Consider the following 27,110-nt stretch of genomic DNA (forward strand, 5'->3'; position numbering starts at 1 on the left):
TTGGACACAATATTCAAGCTTGATACTGTCTGAATTTGGATTGTGATCAAATTTATGACATAATATAGGTTTCTGACACAAAACAAATGTGGTCAAAGATCTTAAAAATTTGAAATGGGACATTTAAGTTACCTAGTATGGTCTGATATCTAAAATCTAACAACATGGTTAGGTTCAGCATATAAAAAAAAACCAAAATATTAATTTTAGTTGAAATCAAACAGTTTAATTTTGGACCCTTCAAACCTTAATATGGACTTATTTGAAAACAGGGCCCAAAATAAAAAATCTAAATGCACAATAAGATTCAGCATATCATAGAGCCGCAATAATTCAGTTCTTGATGAAATCAAACAAAGTTTAATTTTGGACCCTTTGGACCTCAATGTAGATCAATTCAAAAATGGGGCCCAATATCCAAAATAGTAATACAAGGTTAGAACCCCCAAAAATTAAAGACTAAATTAATCCCATTGAAATTGGTTAAAAGATTTGTATTTATTTTCAATTGAAGTTTTCTTGCTATTGCGCGATACTGTGCTGTTGCACACTACTTAGTTAATCTGTTATATATAACAATTTACACACCCTATTTGGTGTGTATCTCCTGCCATATCAGTATTTGTTGCTTTTTTTTAAATATAAATCAGAAATAATCAATGTAAAAATGGAAATATTTTGGGGGAAAAAACCCAAAAATTATGAAATGAAAAATCTTGAAAAAAAAATATGAACCCCCAAAAAAATTTGAAAAAAAATCCAACCCCAAACTTTTAGAAACCCCCCGATCCCAAATTTTTTTGAAATTTTGAAGATTACTTTCTTTTCAGGAAAAATGTACAATTTCAGAGAGTTCCATAAACTTTAACACAAGTTATTGTCTAGAAACTAGAAAAATGCTTGTTTTTGGCTCCTTTTTTGCCCTTAATTTCTAAACGTTTGGGGCAATTACCCCCAAACTCAATTCCAAGCCTTCCCTTTGTGGTATGGAACCTTGTAGTACAATTTCAGAGAGATCCATACACTTAAACACAAGTTATTGTCTGGAAACTTGAAAAATGCTTGTTTTTGGCCCCTTATTCCTGAACGTTTGGGGCAATTCACCCAAACTCAATCCCAGCCTTCCCTTTGTGATATGGAACCTTGTGGTACAATTTCAGAGAGATCCATACACTTACACACACGTTATTGTCCGGAAACTACAAAAATTATTGTTTTTGGCCCCTTTTTCCTAAACTATTGGTACCATAACCCCCAAAATCAATCCAAACCTTTGAACCTTCTGGTAAAATTTCATAGAGATCCATTCACTTAAACTAAAGTTATTGTCCGTAAACCATATGTGTCTTAGGACGACGACAACATGATAGCATTATACGAAAACAAATTTTTTTTCGGTCGTATAAAAATGTGTTAAGTATAGCTCAATTAGTCTTGCAATATTATTCACTTAAATAAAACCTCAATTGACTTCTAGATTTACTCTTTTATTTCACTAGACATAATTTGCAAAATTATTTCTGGAATGGAAAAAAACAACATTCCGTTCAAGTCAAAGGTTTTATAAAAATATTTATAATATTCATGTTTTGGAGATACTTACCTATTGTATTCAGTTTTGTTGTGCCAACATGCATAACTTGGCAAAATTTTATCATTTTCATATTAAAATAAAATAAAGTTAAACTTTACTTCCTTATGAATTAAATAATTTATAGAATAAAAATTAGTTTTTCCTTAAATAACTGAAATTTTATAAGCATTTTTTGTTTGTTTTGCTAACTATGCTTTTGTTTTATTGGCTGCCAATTTATTGTTAATTTCCAGGCTAATTAGTGAAGATGACATTTCTGATCAAATCTCCTGAGCTTGTAAGTTGTCATGACAACAAGATAATTGGAAATACAAAATTAATATACACAAGGGATTTACCTGATCTGATAATCTACATAAATCTCAGTCATTCTCAATTTCACACAATATCTTATTAATAAACAAAGAAATAAACTACAACAATTGATGTGATACCTATTTATCAAGTTTTTTTAGATCTTGTTTGAAGATCAAAATTGTTAAAGTGAACTCAACAGACAGCAGAAAATCAAAGAACTATTTCCAGTAGAAGTTTTCAAAAATAACTTGAGAAAATCGACCAAGATTAGCCTTTGACAGCATTAGGCTGGCTTCCAGCATAAAAACTTACTTCTACACGATCTTTAACAGAAAATAATGGAAAAGAAAACAGTAAATCTATTCATTTTCAAATAAACATCTAATCAATGATTTTGGAACTAATAAAACAATGTTGAATACTGTTATCAGATAATCACAAACTGTCAGAAAATGACAAATCAATGGCTAAATATAGAAACCTAATCTAAATGTATGTAAATGAAGATATGACAATATCTTATTCCAATGATTTATTGACATAGACCAACCATAACTTTCCAGTACAAAATTAATAAATCAATACATCCTTGCCATTAATGTAAGCTTACTTTATTTATAAGTAAATTTTCATTTCCAACTGAAATATTTATTATCTTGAACTTAGAATACTAAATGTATGTTCCAGATGACTGATTGCCATAAACTATACTTTTACAGGGGAAGATTTATAGATGTTATTTGAAGACAGTTTGATTTAATTATTTTGTTCTGAATGACAGGTCATTGTACTGTACTTAAAACAAGATTAAAGTACACCAAAAGAAAACCGTTAAAATTCTTGTGGCAGTTGTAAAATAAATAATAAAAGTACATTTTGTTATGCCTTCGGTACATAGATACTGTGTATTTTCTTCAATGAAGTTATACAGTATAGGGTCCTTCTCTATCTTCAACAGAGAAAATGTTGTGAGTAACAAAAACAATACCACTTCTGATATGCAAAATAAAATTGGCCAATTATGATGGGGAACACTGTATTTACATGGGAATAATCAATGAAAGTTTCACTTCTTTCTGTAATTATACTTGACAATTAACATATAAAGTTTTCTTATATTTACCTTTCCAGAGACAATTTTCTCATAGATTTGGATGGGTTGATCTGCGAAGAATGGAGGATAACCTGCTGCCATTTCATAGACTAGAACTCCTAATGCCCACCAATCTACTGCTTTGTTGTAACCCTAAAATATACAATACAATTATAAACAAGCATTCTGTAACTTGTCATGATATAACAATACACCAAATATCAAATCAATATCTTCACAGCACAAAGAAATAAAGTGTGGAAAACTGATTTGCCAGACTGACAGTGGACAGACAGATGGACGGAGTGCAAACCTAAAGTCCACTTCGAAATCATCAGGAGGGGACTAATAACTGGCTTTTCATTGGTTAAAACTAATACCCAAACGGAATTATCAAAAACATATATCATTACATCAATACTACTTTTCCAAGTTTTAACTTCAGTACTAAGGTTTCATTTCATTTCCACTATTTTAACTAATACGACTATTGCTTTCGGACGAAATTTTTTTACATCTTCCATTTGGAGAATCAATGCAAATATGCCCTAAAACAGCACAGACAAATAGGAACATGTCGAATGTGACATTATGTTTTTGTGCCTGAACGACACATATGATACAACTGCATATGATATAAATTATATGATTATATATTTTGTATTCTTTTTTAAAACCATGTACCCTAAATGGGAAATTAAAAAACAGCTGGTAATTTTATGGATAATCTGATGGGGGATTCAAAGAAGTTCCAACATGCAGTTCAACAAGTATTTAAAATTTTGTGAAAAAGTGATGAAAATCACAATCCTTCTGACACGGACAGGTTGATATAATTATGTACAATTGTTTGCAAAATACAAAATTACTAGTTTCTAAATTATAAGAGAATTTAACTAACAACCCCAATATGCTAAATGAGAAATTTCCATAAAAAATTGACTAAGTTCATTAATCTGTAATATTATAAGAAAAGGAAGAAAATCAAAATCCTGTCTACATGCACATCTTCAAGATTTTTACAAGTCTTTATAATATAAAGGTTCTTCTTTCTAAAGTGTAAGAGCAGTATGACAGACAAACCCAGTACCCTATATGAGAATTTCCCCAAAAATTGACCAAGTTCACCAACTGGAAACTAGGTGAAAATCAAAATCCTGTCAACAAGCACATCTTTAGTATATATGTACAACCAAAGGTTCTACCTTTTAAATTATTTAAACAAACCATAATACCCCATTCCCCTACATACTTGTTGTCCCTTAGGCATAAAAAAAAATTTCCAAATTCAATTTACCTTGCTAAGAATAATTTCAGGAGCCAAATATTCTGGAGTACCACATAATGTCCATGTTCTGCCCTTTACTCTCTTTGCAAAGCCAAAATCTGTCACCTGTTTAAAAGAAACACAAGTATGTAACTGATTATCTAAATCTTTTAGAAATTCTATAGTTATTTAATGAACTTGTTCTCAACTAGGAATGCTGTTTAATATGCAGCTAATTTCTATTGCAGACTTAGTACCTATAGCAACCTTTTTCCTATATATTGTGTGACCTTATGGGACAGATAGCAAATTTATATTTTAATGACCTGAATATATGCTTTGAATGAGAAAGCCTTTCTCTTACACTTCTTTCTTAACTAAAAACATTTTAACATACAAGCCAGAATAAGTGCATATTCATCATTTACTAGACATTCACACCTACCAACATTGTTTCACATTTTAATTTTTTGACAATGGAAACAACTCCTTGAAATGTAAATTATTTTCTAGGTATGGCAGAAGCATGGTGCATTGTGCATATAATGACAATAAATTTGACTTCCAAAGTGCTTCACATAAATGGTAAAATAGAGGATTGCAAAATACTGCATATCTGGTTTTGATAATTTTTGTAACATTATATCAACAGAGCATTTGTAATCAGTCACCACGTTCAACCACAGGCCCACCAGCCCAGGCTTGTAAAAATGCGGTTGGGCCTGTAAAAATCATCTCTACAGGCCAATAGAATCTAACTAAAATTTTTGTAAAATTCTGCTTTGGGCCTGTAGATTCAAAAGTTTATCTTGAAGACTGTGTAATGATTAGGCATTTTAATTGTAGTGAAAACAGATAACTTGGTTAAATATGCACATTCTTATGATGTCTTGCTGTATATCATATTTGTTTTTTTCGTTCATTATTTTGTACATAAATCAGGCCATTAGTTTTCTTGTTTGAATAGTTTTTTATTTGTCATTTCGGGGCGTTTTATAGCTGACTATGCGGTATGGACTTTGCTCATTGTTGAAGGCCATACGGTGACCTATTGTTGTTACTCTCTGTGTCATTTGGTCTCTTGTGGAGAGTTGTCTCATTGGTAATCATAACGCATCTTCTTATTTTTATATATACAATAGACCTTATATATTCTTTTTTATTTAACATTAAGGGGAAAATGTGTTCAAAAACTGTATAATGTATTAAACATTTAAACAGCAATAAATCTAGAATATGCAGGAAAATTTAAGTGGGAGTTAAATTTTTACGCTTTTAAGCCTTGAAAAAAGCCAAAATAAAACCCTAACATACAGTAGATGGTTATGAAATAAGGTATAGATTTGTTTCTTTTGTCAAAAATTCTTAATTGGAAAATAAATAAGTAATTTTAAAACATATTCTACTATGAAGAAATATGATAAAAAATTACCCTAAGAAAAACCAACCAAATTTTTGAAAGCAAACCATTGTTAAAAAATTTTAAACAAATTTACATTAGCTAGAGTACGAAGTCAGACCTATACATATAACAGTGACAATGAGTAAGAAGTAAGTCTGCAATACAAATTAGGTATTAAATTGACCATTCAGATTTCTCTAATGTAATAAAAAGATCATTTAGACCTTTCTTTACATATTTTCTACTTACAATTGAAGATATGTAACCAATTACGCAAATGATTGTACATTGTACAAGACTCAATGTATTAATTGAAACATTCAGGACCTTGAAAGATTAGAGGTTAACTTATGGAAATCTCAAAAACATTTTCAATCCAGATTTACTGGCCATGTCATTCATATGTATTAGTTTTGGAATGTCTAAAAACTGATGACATGCAAAACAAAGGGTGGTAAAATAGTTAATTACACAAAATGGGATTTTTATTTTCATAGCTGAACACTTGCCTATGCAGCAAAGATTGTGCATATACTACTTTACAAAAAATCTGTATTATATATGTATGTTATTAACAAACAAAAACACACAAATTAAAGCTAATCTATTCTAGACAAAACTGTTTGCACAATAATACATAATACATTAAATTCATCATTAGTCTTTATAAAATATTAATTGACTTTTTGATGTTGAAAAAAGAGATGTCAAGTCCACATACTACAAGACAAATATAAATAAGCATTCTCAAGGACAGAAAGCTTTGATTTTACATGCTAGAAATGAAACAGATTATTATTATCATTCAAATATAACACCAAGTATACCATGATAGTGTTTACTCTATTTCTTCTCTCAAGATTATGTAATTTAAACACATAAAACCAGAAACATTTACTACATAGAATTGAAAAGTATTAGTCTTACTCCACCCATTGACAATGTATGTATTCAAAATATTTCAACCCACTGATAAGGAATTTCTAAAGACCTAAGAATAATCCAAACTAACATAAACCCTTCTGAACACTGCATCAATTCTACATACACTGATAACATAGCAATCAAGTTAACCAAAACATTTATATAGCTGTCAATAAAGACACAAATGTATATCAATATTTCAGTATCATTACACAATATCAAAAAGTTGAAAAGTTATATACAGAGCTGAAAAACAAACTGCAAAAAAATCCAGACTTTCAGTATTTCTTTATATTTCAAAAGAAATTATAAATCAACAACCAAAACACCCTTTGGCAATAAACAAAGTCAATTTATTGCAATCTACAACTTGTTACCAGTTAACAATTGATCACTAGGATTATTTTAACAAACTATTTGTCCTCGCTGGGAAGTAGATTATTGATGACGTAGACAAGTGTTGTCATATTTTTTTCCTACGTAAACGCCAAAGTTGATGTTTTTGTGGACAGCAAAATAAACAATTATTAAAATCAAAAGATCTTTACTGAAAAAACAAGAATTATGGTGTTTGACGTCCCACAGAAGTTCACATAGAAATATATCTTAACAATTTGGTTGTTTATTTCACATCAGATAAAATTTTCAAATGCAGATTAGCATTTGAATACCTTGTGAGTTGAAAATAATTGCTCAGGTGATTTAAGTACATAGCAAAATATCAAAGAGAGAATCAATAAACCCCTCCCTTCTTCCTTATTACATGTAATCCTCAAATAATTTTCATAAACATGGCTTATTTTTCTTCTCACATATCACCAGACAAAATAATATCATATTAAGTAACTTGATATTTTTGCACATAAGAAAGGAAATTTTAATTTAAAACCAAAATGTTTTTCTTCATATAAAATTCAAAGGACATTGCTCCGAATGGGGGATAGACATTCAATCAATATTTTCATAGTTAACTGAAGGTTGTCTTATTTATTCACTTACAAATAATCCCTTAACAGAGGAAATCAAGTGGAAATTTTCCACAAATGATTTTCTAATATATTAGTAAATCTGTTGACCTAGGTTGTGGATTTAAATGTGGACATCAATAATCAATACATCTAAAATCAGAGGTTGTCCTTTCTCCAGATACACAACTAAGATAAATCACTGGTGATCAACCATGTAACAAGGTCAAGAGAAACTTTAATGACTATTTATGGTAACATCCTAAGGGTGAACATTCAATCTATCTTTAAATAGACCTATCACTAACATAATTATCTGATGACTAAAGGACAACAGGTTAAAAAGCTGGGAAACATGCAAGGTGAAATAAGTCAAGTATAATGAACAACTAAAGGTATACTAATTATCTAACTACAACTAAAATTTCAACCCCCCCCCCCCCCCCCCCCCTTTTTTTAACGGGATGCCCAAAGATTTAATAAGAGAAGAATAAACAGAAATCATGACATCTGTCATTGACAAAGCAACCCAACACAAAAAAACACAAATAGGACATTTAGAGGTCAATTTATGGTCTTCAACAACAGCAGTCAAGGTCAACTAAGGAAATTTTCCCATTTATGTTTCTCTTTTGAAAATCCCAACAGCAAACTAAATAGGAATATAACAATGTTTCTTTCAGTTGATAGGATTTCAAAAAAAGTAAATTATTTTCTTTATTCATTCACAATAGGTTTGCAATATCAAAAATTAAATGCCAAAACTTCATTTTTTCAATCTGATTCAATACTGCAATATTAGATTGACAGTTTGGATTTTTAAATGCACTACATAATGTTATTATCAGATAAACAATTGACAATATCAGTTCATCGTTATGTGATAAACTCAACATATAATGCTGTCTTACCAATTCAAGTGTAGTATTAACAAAACAAAAATTTAGGGAAACATGGGTCTTGTTTAAGGAAAATCTTGTCAAGCATGAAAGAATGTCAGATGATTTCAAATGAAATTTATCAGCAAACAATAATTCAAAAAGCGAACAGAAGTGATAACTTCAACAGAAATGAATGAAAATGATGTATTTTCATGGAATGCTTTTGTCTGCCATAAAAATAAAAATTCTTGTGCAGTTCTTTGATGCAACCATAATTATCGCAAGATAATACATCACATAATAATACACATTCATCTCTGAAAAAGGTTAAAATTTACTTAACTTCTTTTGAAATATGTATTAGTACAAACAAGTTTGAAGGTCGATGCATTTTGCAAAAACAGGAAAATCTATTAATACATTTTTGTTGGCATAACACCAAGTTGAATGAACTTTTATGAAATATCCATAGCAGAAACTGATTATGTCAATTTGAGGACAAGAACAGTGATTTACATAAAATTCTAATTTCAATTTTGTCACTTTTTGTAGTACTCATTTTAGCTACACTACAGCAGAATTAAGACTAAATAATGTAAACACTGTTTATTAGTGTCGATAGAAAGATGAGTCAGGTCTAGCAGAACAACACTATAAACTCTGTAAACTAAAATATACAATGAAACCACCGCCACCAATACAGAAACATAACTGGTAATTAGAAATTATATCAACATAAATGAGAAGGATGTTAGCAGAGCGAGATTTAATATTAAAGCAACACAAGCTTGGGAAGATATCACCACCACCATAGAGGCATGCTATTGTTACTGTAAGCTATGTGTTGTTATCAGTAGTAGCCAGACAAGTTTCTCTTGTAACCATAGTTACCTGACAACAATGCAGCACAAAGACATAGTAAAGCTTACCCAGGCCAATACAGGTACAGCCAATTATCAAAGACTTGTCTTTTTTATGCTAATGACAACGAACAAATTCCAACAAAGCTCATCAAATGTTTCCTTTTAAAATAAGGCATGATAAAACAATGCAGTAATAATCATATTTTAGTATTCATCTTATTTTTTAAAAGAAAATGTTATATTTTTGATCAAATGTAAAATGCAAAGGAAATCAGAATCTACAGTAATCTCCCCTTTTGTTTTTACTGAATGCATAAACTGAACCAATGCAATATGCAAATATGAAGAAAGGAAACAAGATGCTTAGTAAACTGGGAAAAAAGGATGCTTTGTACTTTTATGCAAATGGCTCTGAACTTAACACAAGTTAGTATCATTGTCTTTTAGTTTGTTTCTTTCATGCTCATGAACAAATAGGTTAAACATTTCCAAATAAGAAAAGACTGCTGAAAATGAGCTTTGCTATGAAACAAATTTGTCTTACAAAAGCATGAAATATAAAAATCTTTTGTAACTGGCTGCAGAGAAAGACATGAGACAGTTGCTATAAGCAACAGAACAATCCTAGGTTTGTTTTGTCCAAAACAACACCACACTATACCTTCAGATAGCCCATCGTATCAACTAGTAAATTCTCTGGTTTTAAATCACGGTACATAATATCCAAATGATGCAAGTATTCCAAAACCAACACAATTTGTGCAGCATAAAACCTGGAATGATGCTCACTGTCAAAAATAACAAAATATATTAATTCAAACTTAAAATCACACTGGATGCACGTGGATAACAAACGACAAACTGATCAACCTAGCACCAAAATTTAAAACAAGTTCTGTTTTTCTAAATAATAAATAAACACTTAGTGATTGTGATGAAATCACTCTTGCTAGTGAATTGGAATCATTGAAAATATGTACAAAGTGGTTGTAGATCATGTAATCACAATCACCCTGTTTGACAATGAAACACTCATAACTACCAAGAGTTGTAGTTCACGAAATCTCTTTGTGAGTATAGTCTCAACTTGAATTTAAATAAATTGTGTGTATTCACTGATTTCAGTCAACCACTTATTCTTTTTTTGGTGATAGCTTGATATACATGACATCATAAAGAACAATATCCAGGGCTAAATCCTAACGGCTTTACTTACTTTAAGGTACCCATGGGAATCTATTAGTAAATTCTCAGGCTTCAAATCTCTGTATATAAGATCTAAATAATGAAGATATTCAAAGGCCAATACAATTTGGGCTGCATAAAACCTGGAATGTGGCTCACTGTAGGAAAAAGAACACAATAGACATACAATTTATATCTTCCTGTGAATTATGAGAAGGAGATAAAAGCACATCTGTAATATGGTAAGAATGGTTAACATGTATACATACTTTTTCTATTTGATTACTTCAGCACATTAATTATATGAAAATGATCACTTTTGTCAATAATGTTCAAAATGTCTGATGCATCATAAAAACAATTGATTTAGAATAAATCAAACCACTGTAAAGAGTTAATTTTCTGACAGCTATATTTTGTAAACAATAAATGAAAAAATTAAACATTGAAAGGTGAAAACACAACTTTCTTCATGATAAATTACTAATGTTAATTAGCTTTGTGATCAAAGGTTAAGAATCTTTTTTTATAGAATTCACAAGATCTGCGAACAAGGTGGTGAAAAACATACCTGAACCTTCCTATACGTCGCAAATGTGAGAACATTTCTCCTCCAGTGACAAATTCCAATACCATGTATAAATTTGAGTTGTCCTAAAATTAAAGAATACAAAAATTTGCCAAATTCCAGCATTGTTACTAAAAGCACTTTTGTTTTTTTTAACAGGAATAAAAGAAAGATAAATATGGGTACATCATACTGGAGTGAAACATCTCAGCTAATCCTGCAATTTGATTGGTTACCTTGACAGGGTATAAGAGCCCATACACCCTGTGAACAAAAACGAAGATCAGAATGGTATCAGGACATTCCAGTATAATATAATTGTTATTTGAGCTTCTGACATGGATATTATTATCTAAACTTTAAAATGAATTGTTTCTTTATAATATTGTTTCCCCTTCTGAAAGAATTTTTGATTGATCTAAAAATAACTAAAAAGAACATTTATAATCATTGAAAGTTAACTCTCTATACAACAGACCATGGACTTTATCCATTTCTTGTCCAATAAATTAAATGTAATCAGTAAATTCAATACCCTGAGACAGTATAACATACACTAATATAATAAAATGCTCTGCAGGGCGCAGCTTGATACGACCGCAGAGGTCGAACCCTGAACAGTTGGGGCAAGTATGGACACAACATTCAAGATTGATACAGCTTTGCATTTGGATTGTGATTAAATATTTGACACAGCATAGGTTTCTGACACAGAATGAATGTGGTCTAAGAACTTAAAAATTTTAAAATTGGACATTCACCTATTATGGTCCAATATCCAAAATCTAAATACATGGTTAGATTCAGCATATCAAAGAACCCCAAGAATTCAATTTTTGATGAAATCAAACAAAGTTTAATTTTGGACCCTTTTGACCTCAATGTGGACAAAGTTGATAACGGGGCCCAAAAATCAAAAATCTAAATACATGGTTAGATTCAGCATATCAAAGAACCCCATATATTCAATTTTTGTTGAAATCAAACAAAGTTTTATTTTGGACCCCGATTTGGACCAACTTGAAAACTGGGCCCATAATCAAAAATCTAAATACATGTTTAGATTCAGCATATCAAAGAACCCTAAGAATTCAATTTTTGTTAAAATCAAACTAAGTTTAATTTTGGACCCTTTGGACCTAAATGTAGACCAATTTGAAAATGGAACCAAAAATTAAGAATCTAAATACACGGTTAGATTCGGCATATCAAAGAACCCCAATAATTCAATTTTTTATGAAATCAAACAAAGCTTATTTTTGGACCCTTTGGACCTCAATGTGGACCAATTTAAAAACGGGGCCCAAAATCCAAAAACTAAATACACAGTTAGATTCAGCATATTAAAGAACCCGAAGAATTCAAGAATAAAACCCCATTGAAATTGGTCAAGAAAAAAGCAATTTATACGAAGTATCTTCTTTTGCACAATACTGTGCAATTAAATATTTCTTGCTATTGCGCAATACTGTACAATTTACAATTTCTTGCTATTGTGCAATATTGTGCTATTGGATATTTCTTGCTATTGCGCAATACTGTGCAATTGAAGATTTCTTGCTATTGTGCAATACTGTGCAATTGAAAATTTCTTGCTATTGCACAATACTTATAATATAATAATTTACACATCCTGTTTGGTGTGTATCTCCTACCATATCATAATTATTTGCTTTTAAATATAAATCAGAAATAACCAACTTAAAATGGAAAATTTTAAAAGAAAAAAAAAGGAAAAAAAGAAAAAAAAGGAAAAAAAAAAAAAATCCCCCCCCCCTAATTTTTTGAACCCCCTTATGATTCATCACCCCCAAACTCATTCCCAGCCTTCCCTTTGTGGAATGGTACCTTGCAGTACAATTTCAGAGAGATCCATACACTTGAACACAAGTTATTGTCTGGAAACTAGAAAAATGCTTATTTTTGGCCCCTTTTTGGCCCCCAATTCCTAAACGTTTAGGCAATAACCCCCAAACTCAATTCCAGCTTTCCCTTTGTGATATTGAACCTTGTAGTACAATTTCAGAAAGATCCATACACTTACACACAAGTTATTGTCCTGAAACTAGAAAAATGCTTGTTTTTTGCCCCTTTTTGGCCCCTAATTCCTAAAATATTGCGGCAATTACCCCCATCATCAATCACAGCCTTCCCTTTGTGGTATGGTACCTTGCAGTACAATTTCAGAGCGATCCATACACTTGAACACAAGTTATTGTCTGGAAACTAGAAAAATGCTTATTTTTGGCCCCTTTTTGGCCCCCAATTCCTAAACGTTTCGGCAATTACCCCCAAACTCAATTCCAGCTTTCCCTTTGTGATATGGAACCTTGTAGTACAATTTCAGAAAGATCCATACACTTACACACAAGTTATTGTCATGAAACTAGAAAAATGCTTGTTTTTTGCCCCTTTTTTGGCCCCTAATTCCTAAAATTTTGAGGCAATTACCCCCAAAATCAATCCCAGCATTCCTTTTGTGATATGGAACCTTGTGGTACAATGTCAGAGAGATCCATACACTAACACACAAGTTATGTCTGGAAGTTACAAAAATGCTTATTTTTGGCCCCTTTTTGGCCCCTAATTCCTTTACTGTTGGTACCATAACCCCCAAAATCAATCCCAACCTTCCTTTTGTGGTATTGAACCTTGTGGTAAAATTTCATAGAGATCCATTCACTTAAACTAAAGTTAGAGTGCGAAAACCAATGTGTCTTCGGACGACGCCGGACGACGCCAGACGACGATGACGACGACAACGACGCCAACGTCATACCAATATACGACCACAAAAATTTTTTTGCGGTCGTATAAAAATGTATCATTTGTCAAAAAACCAATAGCCTTATTGTCATCTGTAGTAAAACAGGTTCAAACTTCAGAAAAATACTGAACTTCATTTACAATCAATGATGGTATTACCATTCAAAATTCTATTTTGAGAAGTTACTTTGGTCAAGGGTGTCCGTTTTCCCTGTTTATATGGCCTCTACCTATTCATATATATACATCAAACATACATACATACATACAATTCCATCTAATCTAACATAAATGATTATTCCAAAACCTCACCTTAAAATGATATTCTAAGCTGACAAGGAATGGAAAACTAATAGCTTGTAATATCCTCTTCTCATTTAGTGTGTGTTCTACTTGTTTTAATTTAACAACCTACAAATTAAAAAATAATTAATCAGAAAACCTAAAGTTCACCAAAAGGGGATAATAACACTAATACATGTACTACATATAATCAAATATTTACTGTCAGGAACCTGTTATTAAATTTAAATTATGGTGATTGTTTTCACTATAGATGTTAAGAAGCAACCATTTAACTTCAAAAGGGGGGGGGGGGGGAGAAGGGGGGGTTATGGTTTTTTGTCTTAGTCAGAATTTTTTTTCGTGCAAAGCGTGAACATTTTTTTTAGTTTTTCGACGCTATCAATCAAATTATTTTTTTCAAAATTTAACATTATAAGGTATGGGGAAAATCTGGATTCAGAATATTTTTTTTGTCATCTGCTTGACAACAATATTTTTTTTCATCAAATTGGGGATCAGAATATTTTTTTAGGAAAAAACCATAACCCCTCCCCCCCTTGAAGTTAAATGGTCGTTCCCTTATTCAATTCAATTTGCTGATGTAAAATTGAACTGTTATTCAAAAGACAATCAGGGCTCTTCCTGAAATGAATGCAGGGGAAGGAATCTGAGAAAACTTTTTATTTCATCTCCAAAGGAATTTAATAATATGCTTTTATTTCTTAATGCTTATTTTAAGAAACAGACACAAGTCATTAAATCTTATTTGATTTGTCAGTCTTCGATCTGACCTAAATTGTTTCTGGAAAAGCCCTCAAGTATTTGTTTAAATGAAACTTTGAATTTTTCAGAAGTAAACAACTTATAAAAAGGTTGATATTTTCTATTAAAGAATCTGGTATAAATGATCAAATCCCATGAATCCTGCATAGTCATTGGTATTACATGTGCAGTGCTCCAGCTAGAAATCAAAAGGGGCAGGGTGCCAGTGGAGGGCAGGGCACTTTTTTATGAAAGGAAAAGGCACTGCTCATTTCTTTTGTCTACGTTTCTGTGTGTATCACGAGTTCACATTCTTTTATTTACTGTATATGTTGTTAATAAAGATGCATAAGTTGTTGTTTTGATTATTTATTCTATAAAATTTGCATTAGAAAATGTTATTCATTCGACATGTCCATAAAACATGTCAATACACATTCATACATCACATCACTATAAACCAATAGAGGCAAATTAACTTACTATTCTCCTCCCCCCCCCCCCCCCATTCCAAAAAAAACCAACATAAACTAAACATCTCATAATTTAGCATACATGTGACAGAGTTGTCTTATTTCAAAATTTTCAGCTAGAGTTTGGCCCTCAAAACTTTTTTTCATTGTTGTGTGTTATGGAATTATTTAGTAAAGCTTCATCAAGTTGATGTCATGATAGTTTAACTTCACACTACCCATTTTTGTAGTATTGCAGCTTAACATCATTATAACAATTGAACTGACAAATTTCTTAATTGACAATGTATAGAACATGGATTGCTAAAAGTATGATTATCAAAAATAAATTGCAATAAATTTTTTTTGGTATGTTCAAAGACAGTTAATATCCTTAAGGTAACATTCTTATATAATTTTGTATTCAACTGGTAATTTATTCCTATTTTTAGTACTAGATAATATTTTAGGAGCACAAATTTGTAATAAGCTAAAACAGGGGAAGTAACTCCAAAATTAATTTCGAACATGTTTACTGTTTGCTTGTCGCTCACAAGTTGAGATGGACAGCGTTTCTGTGAAGGCATAGTTGTATTTTGATGACTTAAATTCTATTCTAAAGTCATGAAAGTCTTCATTTATACACTCTTCTTGGGAGATCGAATTTATGACAAAAAGGTACATTGTCTTAATTAAATTACCTAGTTATTAACACCTTTGAAGTCTTATCCACTGTAATTGATTGTAATGACATGATTAACCTGGGGACAATCACCTGGTGTCATATATGTAATTTAACTTTGTGATAAGAAATCGATGAAACAAAAGGCAATTTTACCAAAACGGCACAAGGTTTTTTTGGAAAAAGGCGTCAGGGCAGAAGGGCGCGGATGAAGGCACCCAGGGCGCGGCTGAGAACACCAAGGGCGCGGCGCCCTTCTATTTTGGGCTAACGAGACCACTGATGTGTACATGTTTATAGGATTACAGCTGAAAATCTGCACTTTACTAAAAATCTCAAAATATGAGATTTTTCAAGTTATGAAAAAAAATCTGCAAGACATTGTGCAAGCAAACAACTATGAGTTCTGTTCATATTCATACATTGTACATCTTAAGTATAAGTAAATAAAGCATACATATTATACTTACTTTCTGTTTATCTAAAATTTTCATGGCATAGTAATTTTTGTTTGCTTTGTGCTGGACTAGCATCACCCTTCCAAAGGACCCTGTTCCAAGGGTCTTAATTCTGTCAAAGTCATCTAGACAGGCAGTGTTCTGAAATCAAGTGTATACATGTAACTATACAGCAATTCAAGATTGGTTTCTTTCAATGTATTGGTACATATATGACTATAAACTTTATAGAAGGACAACATATGGGAATCTCATCAAAAAAGTAAGCAAACAAATTCACAAAAGCAGGTAAACCTGGTATTTAATGCATATATGGTGTTCATATTTCTTAAAAAGACTTTGTATATCATAGTCAGTTCCATTTCTTTACATTTTTTTTAGTGTTAAATTGGAAAATAATCTATTCATTGTTACAAATAAAATTAGCATAATTAAAAAGAAATGGGGGGTATACTCCAATGAGACACAACCCAACCACATAAAACAAATCTAGAGGTCCATTAGCAGTCTTTAAAAAAGACAAATGATTATACAATTTTTCAAGTACTAAATGGTAACAAAAAAAACCCTGACTTCTGACAGGCACATGAACATGTGGTTGGGTTCAAACTTAGATTTTAGTTACCACAAGGTCAAAGAGATAGACATTAACCCTAAGTCTTGAGAAAACAAGTTTTGTAATTAATGCAATCAATGATAAATAAATAGACAAAAATAAAGTACTAGTGTTATTTATTTATTATTAATGGTGTTAATTTTAAAGGGGGCAGGAGTGTTTACAACTCGGCAACATCAAAACTTTAGTGACCAAAGACCTGTTCCAGTGAGATGATTTTCATTTTTCCTGCTGTCAAACAAGTTACATTTAACACACTTTATGCACAGATTCCCTGGGTGTGGTGTTACTTAGCTTTACATGTACTAACTCTTCTTGATGTACAACAGATTGAAACAATATTTATCACAAAGGAAGTTATTTATATACACCAAGTGAGAGCTTGGCCTTCTCAGCTTTCCAATTAAATCAATGTCAATTTCAAGAATGAGAAGAGGCTTCCTACAGGAAAGATATGAAATCAATAACTTATATTGATAATGTAAATTGCATGTTCTTCAGTGTGTATACACATCATATTATATGCAGCTGCTTATTTTTGACATTTTGTAAAATTAGATGTACCTGTAAAGACACTGAGCTAATCATATTTACTTAGGAAACTTTCACAAACCCTTCTGAAGATAGGAACTGATCAGCAAAGTTAAAAATGTCCAACTTAATACAAAATTGTTCAAAATACAACTGCACTTAAATCAACATCCCACCTCACAAACATACTTTCTACCAAAAAAAAGGACCAGAAATTGACTGTCTCTTACTTAAATATAACATGTACAAACAGCATGATACAAACAAGCATGATGATTTTTCTCTTCTTTTTTTTTACTCTCAGTAACTATGCAAGTCTGACATCTTATAATAAATCACACATATTTTTCTACAGTGGTGTAATGATAAGCTTGTTTGAATGTCCATGTATGACCATTCTAACACTGATTCAATACCAGGAATAGTGAATAATGTCAAAATGACATGTACATGTAGTTAAACAAAAATGACATGTACATGTAGTTAAACACAAAAACAGTGTTCTCATAATACTTTACATTTTCTCATGCTGAGTAAATCTAATGAATTACAAACTGATTCATTCCTTTCATTTTCAACACAAAAAAATCTATCAAATTTCTTGTTCATGAGCCATCCAATACGATGTTACTTATACCTGTAAGTCCAAATGGACTACACAAAATTTGTAGAGATTTATAAGGCACATAAAATTATATACGCCTGTTTACTGTCTTTTGCTACAAAAAAGTGTTGGTACATGTAGGTCAGAAATTTTATAACTTGTATTCTTACTTTTTGATTTTACATTAACAAAATCCTAGAAAATTACATGTTTTCTTCAAATTTGATCCTTATCATTACTACATATCTGTTGATTCATGCATGCCCAAGGAAACTTTAGCAATGACTTTCTATAATTTTCAAGTTCAATGACCTTGTAAATCTATTGGGACATTTCTAAAGACTCTACTTTTAACCTAAATAAAAATGCATTACTTTTTTTGTGTAATTATAAACATTATCAAACTGTTCTATTGTTTCATACAGATAGTCAAATAGATTGTACATGTATCAGAAACAGGCTTCATATTGTGTAAGCATCTATACTACTAAAATAATGAGGTCCAATTTGTTAGTCAGCATGACGTAAAAACGATGAATCAAAGAATTCAACTGTATTTATATGTAACTAATATAGGACAAGCTGTTGATTAAAAATTACACCATTCCAGGCCCTTTTGTTTTCCATATAATTAATATTACCAACAATGAACAAGTACCGGGTAGAATCCGAAACCGATACCAATAGTACCTGTTACCTGTTACCTAATCTGTATGTTCTGCCTCTGTCAGGCGCACCATCAAACGTAGTATATGGGATTTGCTATATACACAGATCATAATCACACCTGACCTTCTCCATTATACAGGGATTGACACTACTAAATTCAATCATTGACCAAAATAATATATCTACAAGTAGTTTCCACTTGTAGTAAGGAAACCAGGACCGATTCAAACAGAAAGATTTTGAAAGCAAAGAAAACTGTGCACTTTATAATCAACATGACTTTATCAAATGACAATACGAATACTAAAAATCCAGGCTGCAAATAAGACATAGGTACTTAAATTCAGTCATGGACCTGCGATGTTGCGAGTGTGTTCTAGTGTTCTTATAATATAACTGCCAAAATTAACTTTTGTTTAACCTTAAATAAATGGGGAATGTGTCCATGGGACACAGATGATGCCCCCGCTTGCATATAACGCTATATAGGGACATAACTCAAGAACGGTATAAGTGACCCTACCCAAATTCGTACTTGATCTGAGTTTTGTGGTAATAAGCATTGTGTATAAGTTTCATAACATTTGGTTGAGGCAAACTTAAGTTAGAGAACGGAAACGAATTCAGCAATTTTTCTATTTGTAAAGGGCATACATGTAACTCTAGAATGGTAAAAGTGACACCCAAATTTCAACCTGATCTGTGTTTTATGGTAATAAGAATTGTGTATAAGTTTCATAACATTTGGTTGAGGCAAACTTAAGTTAGTAAACGGAAACCATTTACGGGACGTACGGACATACTGATGTACGGACGGATGTACAGACAGACAAGGGTAAAACTTAATGCCTCCTCCGCCAAGGCGGGGGCATAAAAAAAAATAACTTCCCAATCATTATTAACTTAAGTAAATGTTAACAGTAAACACATAAAAAGTTGACCCAATGGCTATTTTCAGGACTTAACCTCCCAACAAACATTTTTTCTAGTGTCCTTATTCTTTTTGAAGCAAAAATAACTGTTTAATGTTATGCAATCGAAAATTATTCAATGACATATCTTTCTTTTTAAGTTCAGTATAATATCATTCAAAGACAGAAGTTTACAAGCCAGTGAAAATCTGTTCTATCCACCTGCTTTTAATATTGTGTTTTAATAAACTTTGAAATGAACCAGTAATTCAGAAGTCTACCATTGATGACTGAATTTGTTCCACATTGTTCGCCACGGTTTGCACAATTGATAAGAGAATTTGCATTCACAGATGTACATGTACATGGCACATTTTCTGCAGACTTTGTCAGTATTATATGTATATGGGCACTTGTATCTCATACTTAACTAATGCAAATTCACTAGAAAGTCTGATTTGCCATCTACCTACATATATTCTTTTCTTTTCAATTTCTAAAATGGAATTTGAATCTACACTCATTCATCACAAATACCATGCATACAATATCTATTTTTTATGCTTATTTAATGTCAGTCATGTCTTAACCTTAAACTTTGCAGGATATATTATACTAATGTGCAAATTTAGAAGAAGACCAATAGATAGTAGATGTAAAATCAAGCCGGTCTTTGCTAAATATGCTGCATATTTCATATACATGTACAATGTACAGTGTGGATTATGTAAATTTAATGATCAGACTATGCCTCCCAAAAAGTTAGTTTCACACACTGTTATACATGTACATTTGTATACATATGCACAAAAATGTACCTAAATGTAAAAAAAAATGTGACCCACGGCCAGCATGATTGCCAGTGATACATCTATCCACTTCAGAACAATGAACGAGGATGTAAGGCTAAATGCATACTAACTATTTACCTAACCAATGGTTGCATCATTAACTTTGCAGACTCAGTATGATATTATTTTATGTAACATACCTGCTGTGGGTGATCCCATTTCTGTGTGAAGTCTTCCTTTGCTTTTGTTAAAAATTCTTTAACTGTAAAAGAAGTAAAAATAATACAAGTTAAGTGATATAAGATTACTTTTATACTGTAAGTTAGAAGTCTTAGTAGAATAGCAAGATCATACACAAAAAATTACAGTCAAACCTGCTACATCTGTATATAAAGCTAAAACCTGTCTTATCAAGTCATCCTGTTCTTGTCCCACTGTAGTAATACCTACATGTACAATGTACATGTTTGATTGTGCATTTATGCATTTAGAACCTCAATTCAAAGGTCACATTTCTTTTAAGGTCAGTTTCTCTGGTCACAAGGATATTCTTTATATACAGGTTTAATTGTACTGAAAATTATGCCTGCTTCTTGTACAGTAACCTACACAATGAATTGTAATTACAACAGTATAAGCTAAGCTTTAAAGTACAAGGAGACAAGCAAACAGAAAACCTTAAATATCAAAGGTGTCAATGAGTTTCTGCAATGCTTTTTAGTTCTAAACGCATATTCCTATACTGCATCCTAAAATATCCAATCTTAACATCATAACTATAAGTATGATATGGCTGGGCAAAAAAAACAGGGGTAGCCATATGTTCAAGATGTGCCAAACATTCAAAAGAGAAAACCCAAAAATGTTGGAGCTGAGAAATTTCAAGGCTTTTCAGTAGTCTATGACCACATGTACAAATGTATGACATGCAAATGTATCTTTACTAAAGTAATAATTAATTTACTAATAGTATAAACATTTGCATATCGTACATGTTACATTTTATAAATTGACTGTTCATAACATTTCAATGGTGTTGTCTGAATTAAAGATTAAAATAATAATAATAAAAAAAACAATTCTGCAAAAATTTTTTTTTTAGGCTGAATGAAACATGGAGCTGCTAAACATTATATGTACATGCATATATGTATAACAGTCAAAACCTGTAAATAAAGGTCACCTTTGGGACAAGAGAAAACTGACCTTATTATAAGAGAGGTGACCTTTAAATTGAGGTTCAAAATCATTTAAATGCATATTAGTACATGTATTACAATAGCAGGACAAGAAGACATGACAGGTTTTTGCTTAATAGAGGTAACCTTTGTTCTGACACTGTACCCCCAATTATGGCTAGTGAAGATTATGAATAAACTTTATGGTTATTGTTAAGCCCAAAATGTATTATCAATCATGTCATTAATCTGAAATATATATATACATGTATGTTAAGGTTTATGACCCCTTCTGTAGCCATGTGTATTACGAATTTTTAAAAGTGAAATTATATCAAAACAGCAAAGATGATGAATAATAGAGATGTGCCATTTTGTACATACAGTATATCAAAGGGAAACTTCGTTCAAAGCAATATTATTTATTGTTTTATTGCATTTAATAGAAAATGGGGATTTTTGTGGCAAATAAACGCAAAATTTCTTGCAGAAAATCCAGACTTTTAAACAAATATTTTCGTTATAAAATTTTAAACAATAGATTACTCACTTGTTTGTCCATGATGTGCTAGCGTTTATTGTTTACAAAAATTTCTAAACAACCTTTACATTCCAAAAAACCTCATGCTGAGTCACTTAAGTTGAGCGCACCCTAGAAGGTGTACTTGAATTGGGCCAAATTTATATTTGTTTTAACCAATATCTTAATATATAAACTTGTTATAGAAAATTATTGCTAGCACTACATGCAAGAATCCTCTATCTATCAAGCACGGAATTGTCAAATATTAGAATACAAGGGGAAAGTCTGTGGATTTTCTATAAAATTTCCATATGTTTAGCATTGAAACAACAAAAGGGTATATAATCATTAACTTAATTTTATGTTGATCAATTTCAACAACCTATTTTTAAGCAAACAAGAAGAATATTTTTAGTGACAACATCATTGGTGAAGTCACCCTCCCTTCATTCACTTCGCTTTTTTTTCAATTGTCAAAAGTGAAATCAAGTTGACCTGGAGTTAAATAAATCTCCATCTCCAATAGTCGACTTTCCCTTTAGAGGTTAGAAGTGCAATCGTTTATGTAGTACTGTAGTTGGATCTTTCATTCTTTCAAAGGAACATTGTTTTGTGCAAACAGAGGTTATTGTATTTGTTAATTGAGAAAACATCAAGAGATTCCAATATGTAATGAAACAAATTTGTCAATTTACCATCCCTTGATTATAATGGCCCATATAAATTGCCCTTTATCAAAATACACATTGGAGATATCAGATACAGAATGAAAAAGATTGAAATTTGTACTACTGTGATGGTAACAATATTCACGTACAGGACTCAGGTCAAAGAAGAAAACATGTGCCTTATTTGAATAAATTACAAATGTTTGATGCCTATTTTCACTTTCGACAAAAAAATTGTTAACTGTCAACACAGATACTAATTCTTTATAGGATATAAATCTGAATCAGTCCTACACATGTAATTACCTATCAAGCAAAGAAAGATGCACTTCATATTGTTTTTATAAGAATGTAACAGTATCACAAAGGAACAAAGTTTACAACATGAAGGTAACTTGGTAAATTAATCCTCAAAAACACAGTTCATTTTAAATTTTTTATTTTTACTAATAGGACATGACACCCAAAAGATCTTCAAACATTTCCTAAAGACTAAGGTCTGAGTCAAAAACAAAAACTAAATGTTCAAACATTTCCTAATGGCTAAGGTCTGCGTCAAAAACAAAAACTAAATGTATCCAAGACTTAAGTTTTGGTTAACTAACACACCCAAATTTTAACCGTTTAAGTAAAAAATGTATATAATCTTAAAAAGTGAGAAAAAAAATCTGCTCATCTACAGAAAATTTTCCACTACAACATAAATGGAACATTTAATAAGAATAACCTACACATGTACACAATGTACCCTCATCATATATCCAAGAAACTTGTTAGACATGACATACACGGTGTCCACTATACCAGAAACTCGAAATATTTTATGTGTCTCTGGCTATACATATGGTTATGTATGCATTTCAACCTAACAGCAGAATTTTCATATTCCTATTAAAATTTATTATATCTACATGTATCTCCTGAAAGAGCATCACAGATTACATAGGGATACAATTACTTATAAGTAATGAATACTTGACTGGAAACCTTTTCCAATTTACTGAACAGTAAAGGATTACATGTAATTATGATGTTTACTTGTTTTTTTTATACATATATCTTAAGGGGATGGGGCATTCAGAGGTATAACAGTTTGTGGATATTTTTTTTTCAACAATATATTCTATTGGCAATGATCAATCCTTGCCTCTTTATTACTGAACTACATATGATATGTATCTGTAGGTATCCAGCACAAGACATCAAATGTTTATCATAATAAATGTAAAATTTTAAGCGTTCAATATCAATCAAAAATAACAACTTGAAAAATAAACTGATCTATAAATAAATTATATGAAATCATTCGTTCATTACCATGACCACTGTAATTCTGTCATACAGGTCTATGTGAATCTATTTGCTGCAATAATATACATTTTACAGTAGTCAGTAGATACATATTAAGTTGAGATCATTGCCTTCAATATTTGTCACAAAATAATTACATACCATTCTCTGTTGGATCCCCTTTCTTTGCAGTAGCTGCATTCCCCATTTCCCTTATTTATATCTAACTGATTTATTTGATGTAGCTCAATAAAGATCGTTTGCTATATGAAACTGAAATCCAGTTCATTCGGCCATTACAATATTTTATTCACACACATTATACACTAAGCGCAGTAATTCGCATCAGTAATCAATTGCTGTGATTAATTTCAATTTGTCTTGTTAAAGAATGAAATGATCAAATTAAAACAATATCATTGACTATTTTGGAATCACATATACAGGATAGAAGTTATAAAGTCACTTAAACCATACAGTAGTATATGAACTATATTTTTACGCGGCGGAATTTCCAATATAAACATAAATAATGTAAGAGTTGAATACACATCATGTAAACCCATCAATAGGGATCAAGGATTTGTACGCTCGTTCAGCGTTAAGATCATTTAAATTGGTCAGTTACTGAGATAAAATAAAATTGTTGATTCATTGTAAAGATCAGACATTGTTGCTTCCTTCAGAATTGTTTGTGAGCAGAAAAAAAAACAAATTATATTTGATATTAGACATTAATAGTTATATATTTTTACGTGACAGCGAAAACCATATTTTCCTTTTCTTTTGGCTTACAAGTTACTATTATTCTGTTGTCCATAATAATATCAGGGTTTTGTTTTTGATACCATTATTGGGAAGGTATCGAAGAAAACTCTAGCTGAAAAGGGGGAAAACGTGTCCAGTTTGTTTTTTAGATAACTAAATTATTCATGGCTTATTACAAAATTTGGTGGAGTCACCATGTCCTTCATCTTCCGTAGACTTCTTAGGTGACATTTTATAATGGCAGATGCTAGACCAATACAGAAGAGACCGATGCAGAGTTTTCTTGCAGACGAATATTGTCAGATCTTGTCAATCAGCTCAACTTTCTCGGCGAGGTTATACGAGACTAGTGTCACGTGAGAACTATCGTACAGAGGGTCCATAAAGGGAACCTATTTTCCAAATTTAACTGCCTTTAATTAAGGATCACGTTCAACCCAATCTTAATATGGCGTCGTTACGCATATCTGTATCTGTGTTGGTACGCGTAGAATCCTATTTAGGCTTTTATACACGGTGCTTCCAATTTATATTATTTTCATTTCCAACCTGTTGCAAGATCTTGCAACCACCAAAACGTTTGGACCAGCCTCAGACATTCAATATAGCCTGCAGTAGGTGGAGGTGACAATTGCAATGTTCTTAGTTCTCGTGAAAAAAATTTGAATAGCTTTGAAGTAAAATTCATCCGAGGTCAGTAAAGCTTGAAAATGGGATTTTTGAGAAACACCGCGATAAGAATGTTTCACAGCATTTTAACAAATCAAGGTCCCCATGTCAAAGATGATCTTCACAATAAGACAGAGTGACTTCATTTTGTTGGCATGGTGTTACTTTTCTTCGATTAAAAATATCATTTCATAAAAGTTCTCTAACTGTATATCACGTATAAATATATTCGACATGACAAGTCTATTTATCCAACTGTATAGAAGGTAGAAAAAGAAGAAAAAATCGCAGTAAATCGTGAAATTTTGTAGCATATTTATTTCTAGATGAACCATTATACAAAGTGATGTGATTGAAGTTCAATTAATTTCTGGGATGGAACACTTGTGGTATTCTAATACTTTACCCATCTTCACTAAAATTGACTTGACAAAAATTCTGGTATTGGCAATTAAACGATTTCATGAGCTTTGATTCTTCTATATACAGTCAGCAGTGATATGATAAATAAGAAAATATTCGTATTTTTTTCAAGATAGCTGATCAAAAATACAGTGAAAGAAAGTGAACATCTGGCAATTTACATGTTAAAACATCTACGACTTGAGACAGCAATAAACACTGATATTTATTACCTCTATAAAATAGTTGAAACTGGTTTTTCTCATCTTTCCTCGGTCACTAACGTGACCTGGGATAAACGAGAGAACCCATATATTCTATAACATAACCTACCTTGATATCATGCATACAACTGTTTCAGAAGATGACTGCACTAACTGGAGTAAAATTTGGAGAGAAAGTATATTCGAAGATAATTTTAAATATAGGTTCGTTGCCACGACACAGGATGGCATTTTTGTTGCTAAGATAAATAAATTTAAACAGCATGGATCGAGGAAGACACCATGGTGATGCCGAGTTTGTCAGTTTGTCTCGGCACAAAGCATTCAAAACAAGCATTCTGAGAGTATTGCATGGCAACATATAGACCCCTACCGGGTAAAAATTCATTGTACTGGAACAAAATGCTAACTTATTATATAACTTGCCATGGTGTAAACAAAAAGTAAATATCATGTCAATATCTTCAAGCATGACTAAAAACAGTGTGGAAAACTGATTATATGAGTGAATTTTTCAAGTCCAAGGACCATAACATTGCACAAAATTATTAGACGGAAACAAAAATTTGAACTTGATCTGTAACTTGTCATGATAAAACTATATACCAATTATCAATCAATATCGTATAAGCATGATGAAAAAAACATTAGATATGATTAATAGTTCTCTAAATTTAGATATGATGTAATACAGTGTATATCTATTTTCAAATTGTAATCAAATATAATTAATAGTTCCAAATATTTTTTTCTTTCATTTGTCACAAACTAATGTAGATTTGTAACTTATCTATAAAATGTCAACAACTTTTATCTACACAA

At 31.3% G+C, this 27,110-nt stretch overlaps 1 protein-coding gene across 7 annotated transcripts in view; it reads right to left on the reverse strand.

Moving 5' to 3' along the window:
* The window catches only part of LOC127727728 (cAMP-dependent protein kinase catalytic subunit alpha), a 101,900-nt gene that overhangs the window by 6,072 nt on the left and 68,718 nt on the right, over positions 1 to 27,110 (reverse strand). For 4 of the 7 annotated variants that reach the window (XM_052234859.1, XM_052234881.1, XM_052234888.1 and 1 more), the window contains 7 exons: positions 20,767 to 20,828; positions 16,457 to 16,585; positions 14,118 to 14,216; positions 11,043 to 11,125; positions 9,948 to 10,074; positions 4,282 to 4,377; positions 3,015 to 3,137 (listed from right to left, as the gene is read on the reverse strand). In XM_052234859.1, coding sequence (XP_052090819.1) covers positions 3,015 to 3,137; positions 4,282 to 4,377; positions 9,948 to 10,074; positions 11,043 to 11,125; positions 14,118 to 14,216; positions 16,457 to 16,585; positions 20,767 to 20,828 — 719 coding nt within the window. Of the gene's footprint in view, positions 1 to 3,014; positions 3,138 to 4,281; positions 4,378 to 9,947; positions 10,075 to 10,502; positions 10,630 to 11,042; positions 11,126 to 14,117; positions 14,217 to 16,456; positions 16,586 to 20,766; positions 20,829 to 24,387; positions 24,563 to 27,110 lie in introns of those variants that run through there. The other 3 variants (XM_052234874.1, XM_052234867.1, XM_052234852.1) reach the window with 3 other exon arrangements.

The sequence above is a fragment of the Mytilus californianus genome, unplaced genomic scaffold, assembly GCF_021869535.1.
Source record: "Mytilus californianus isolate M0D057914Y unplaced genomic scaffold, xbMytCali1.0.p SCAF_1, whole genome shotgun sequence".
Lineage (NCBI taxonomy): Eukaryota > Metazoa > Mollusca > Bivalvia > Mytilida > Mytilidae > Mytilus > Mytilus californianus.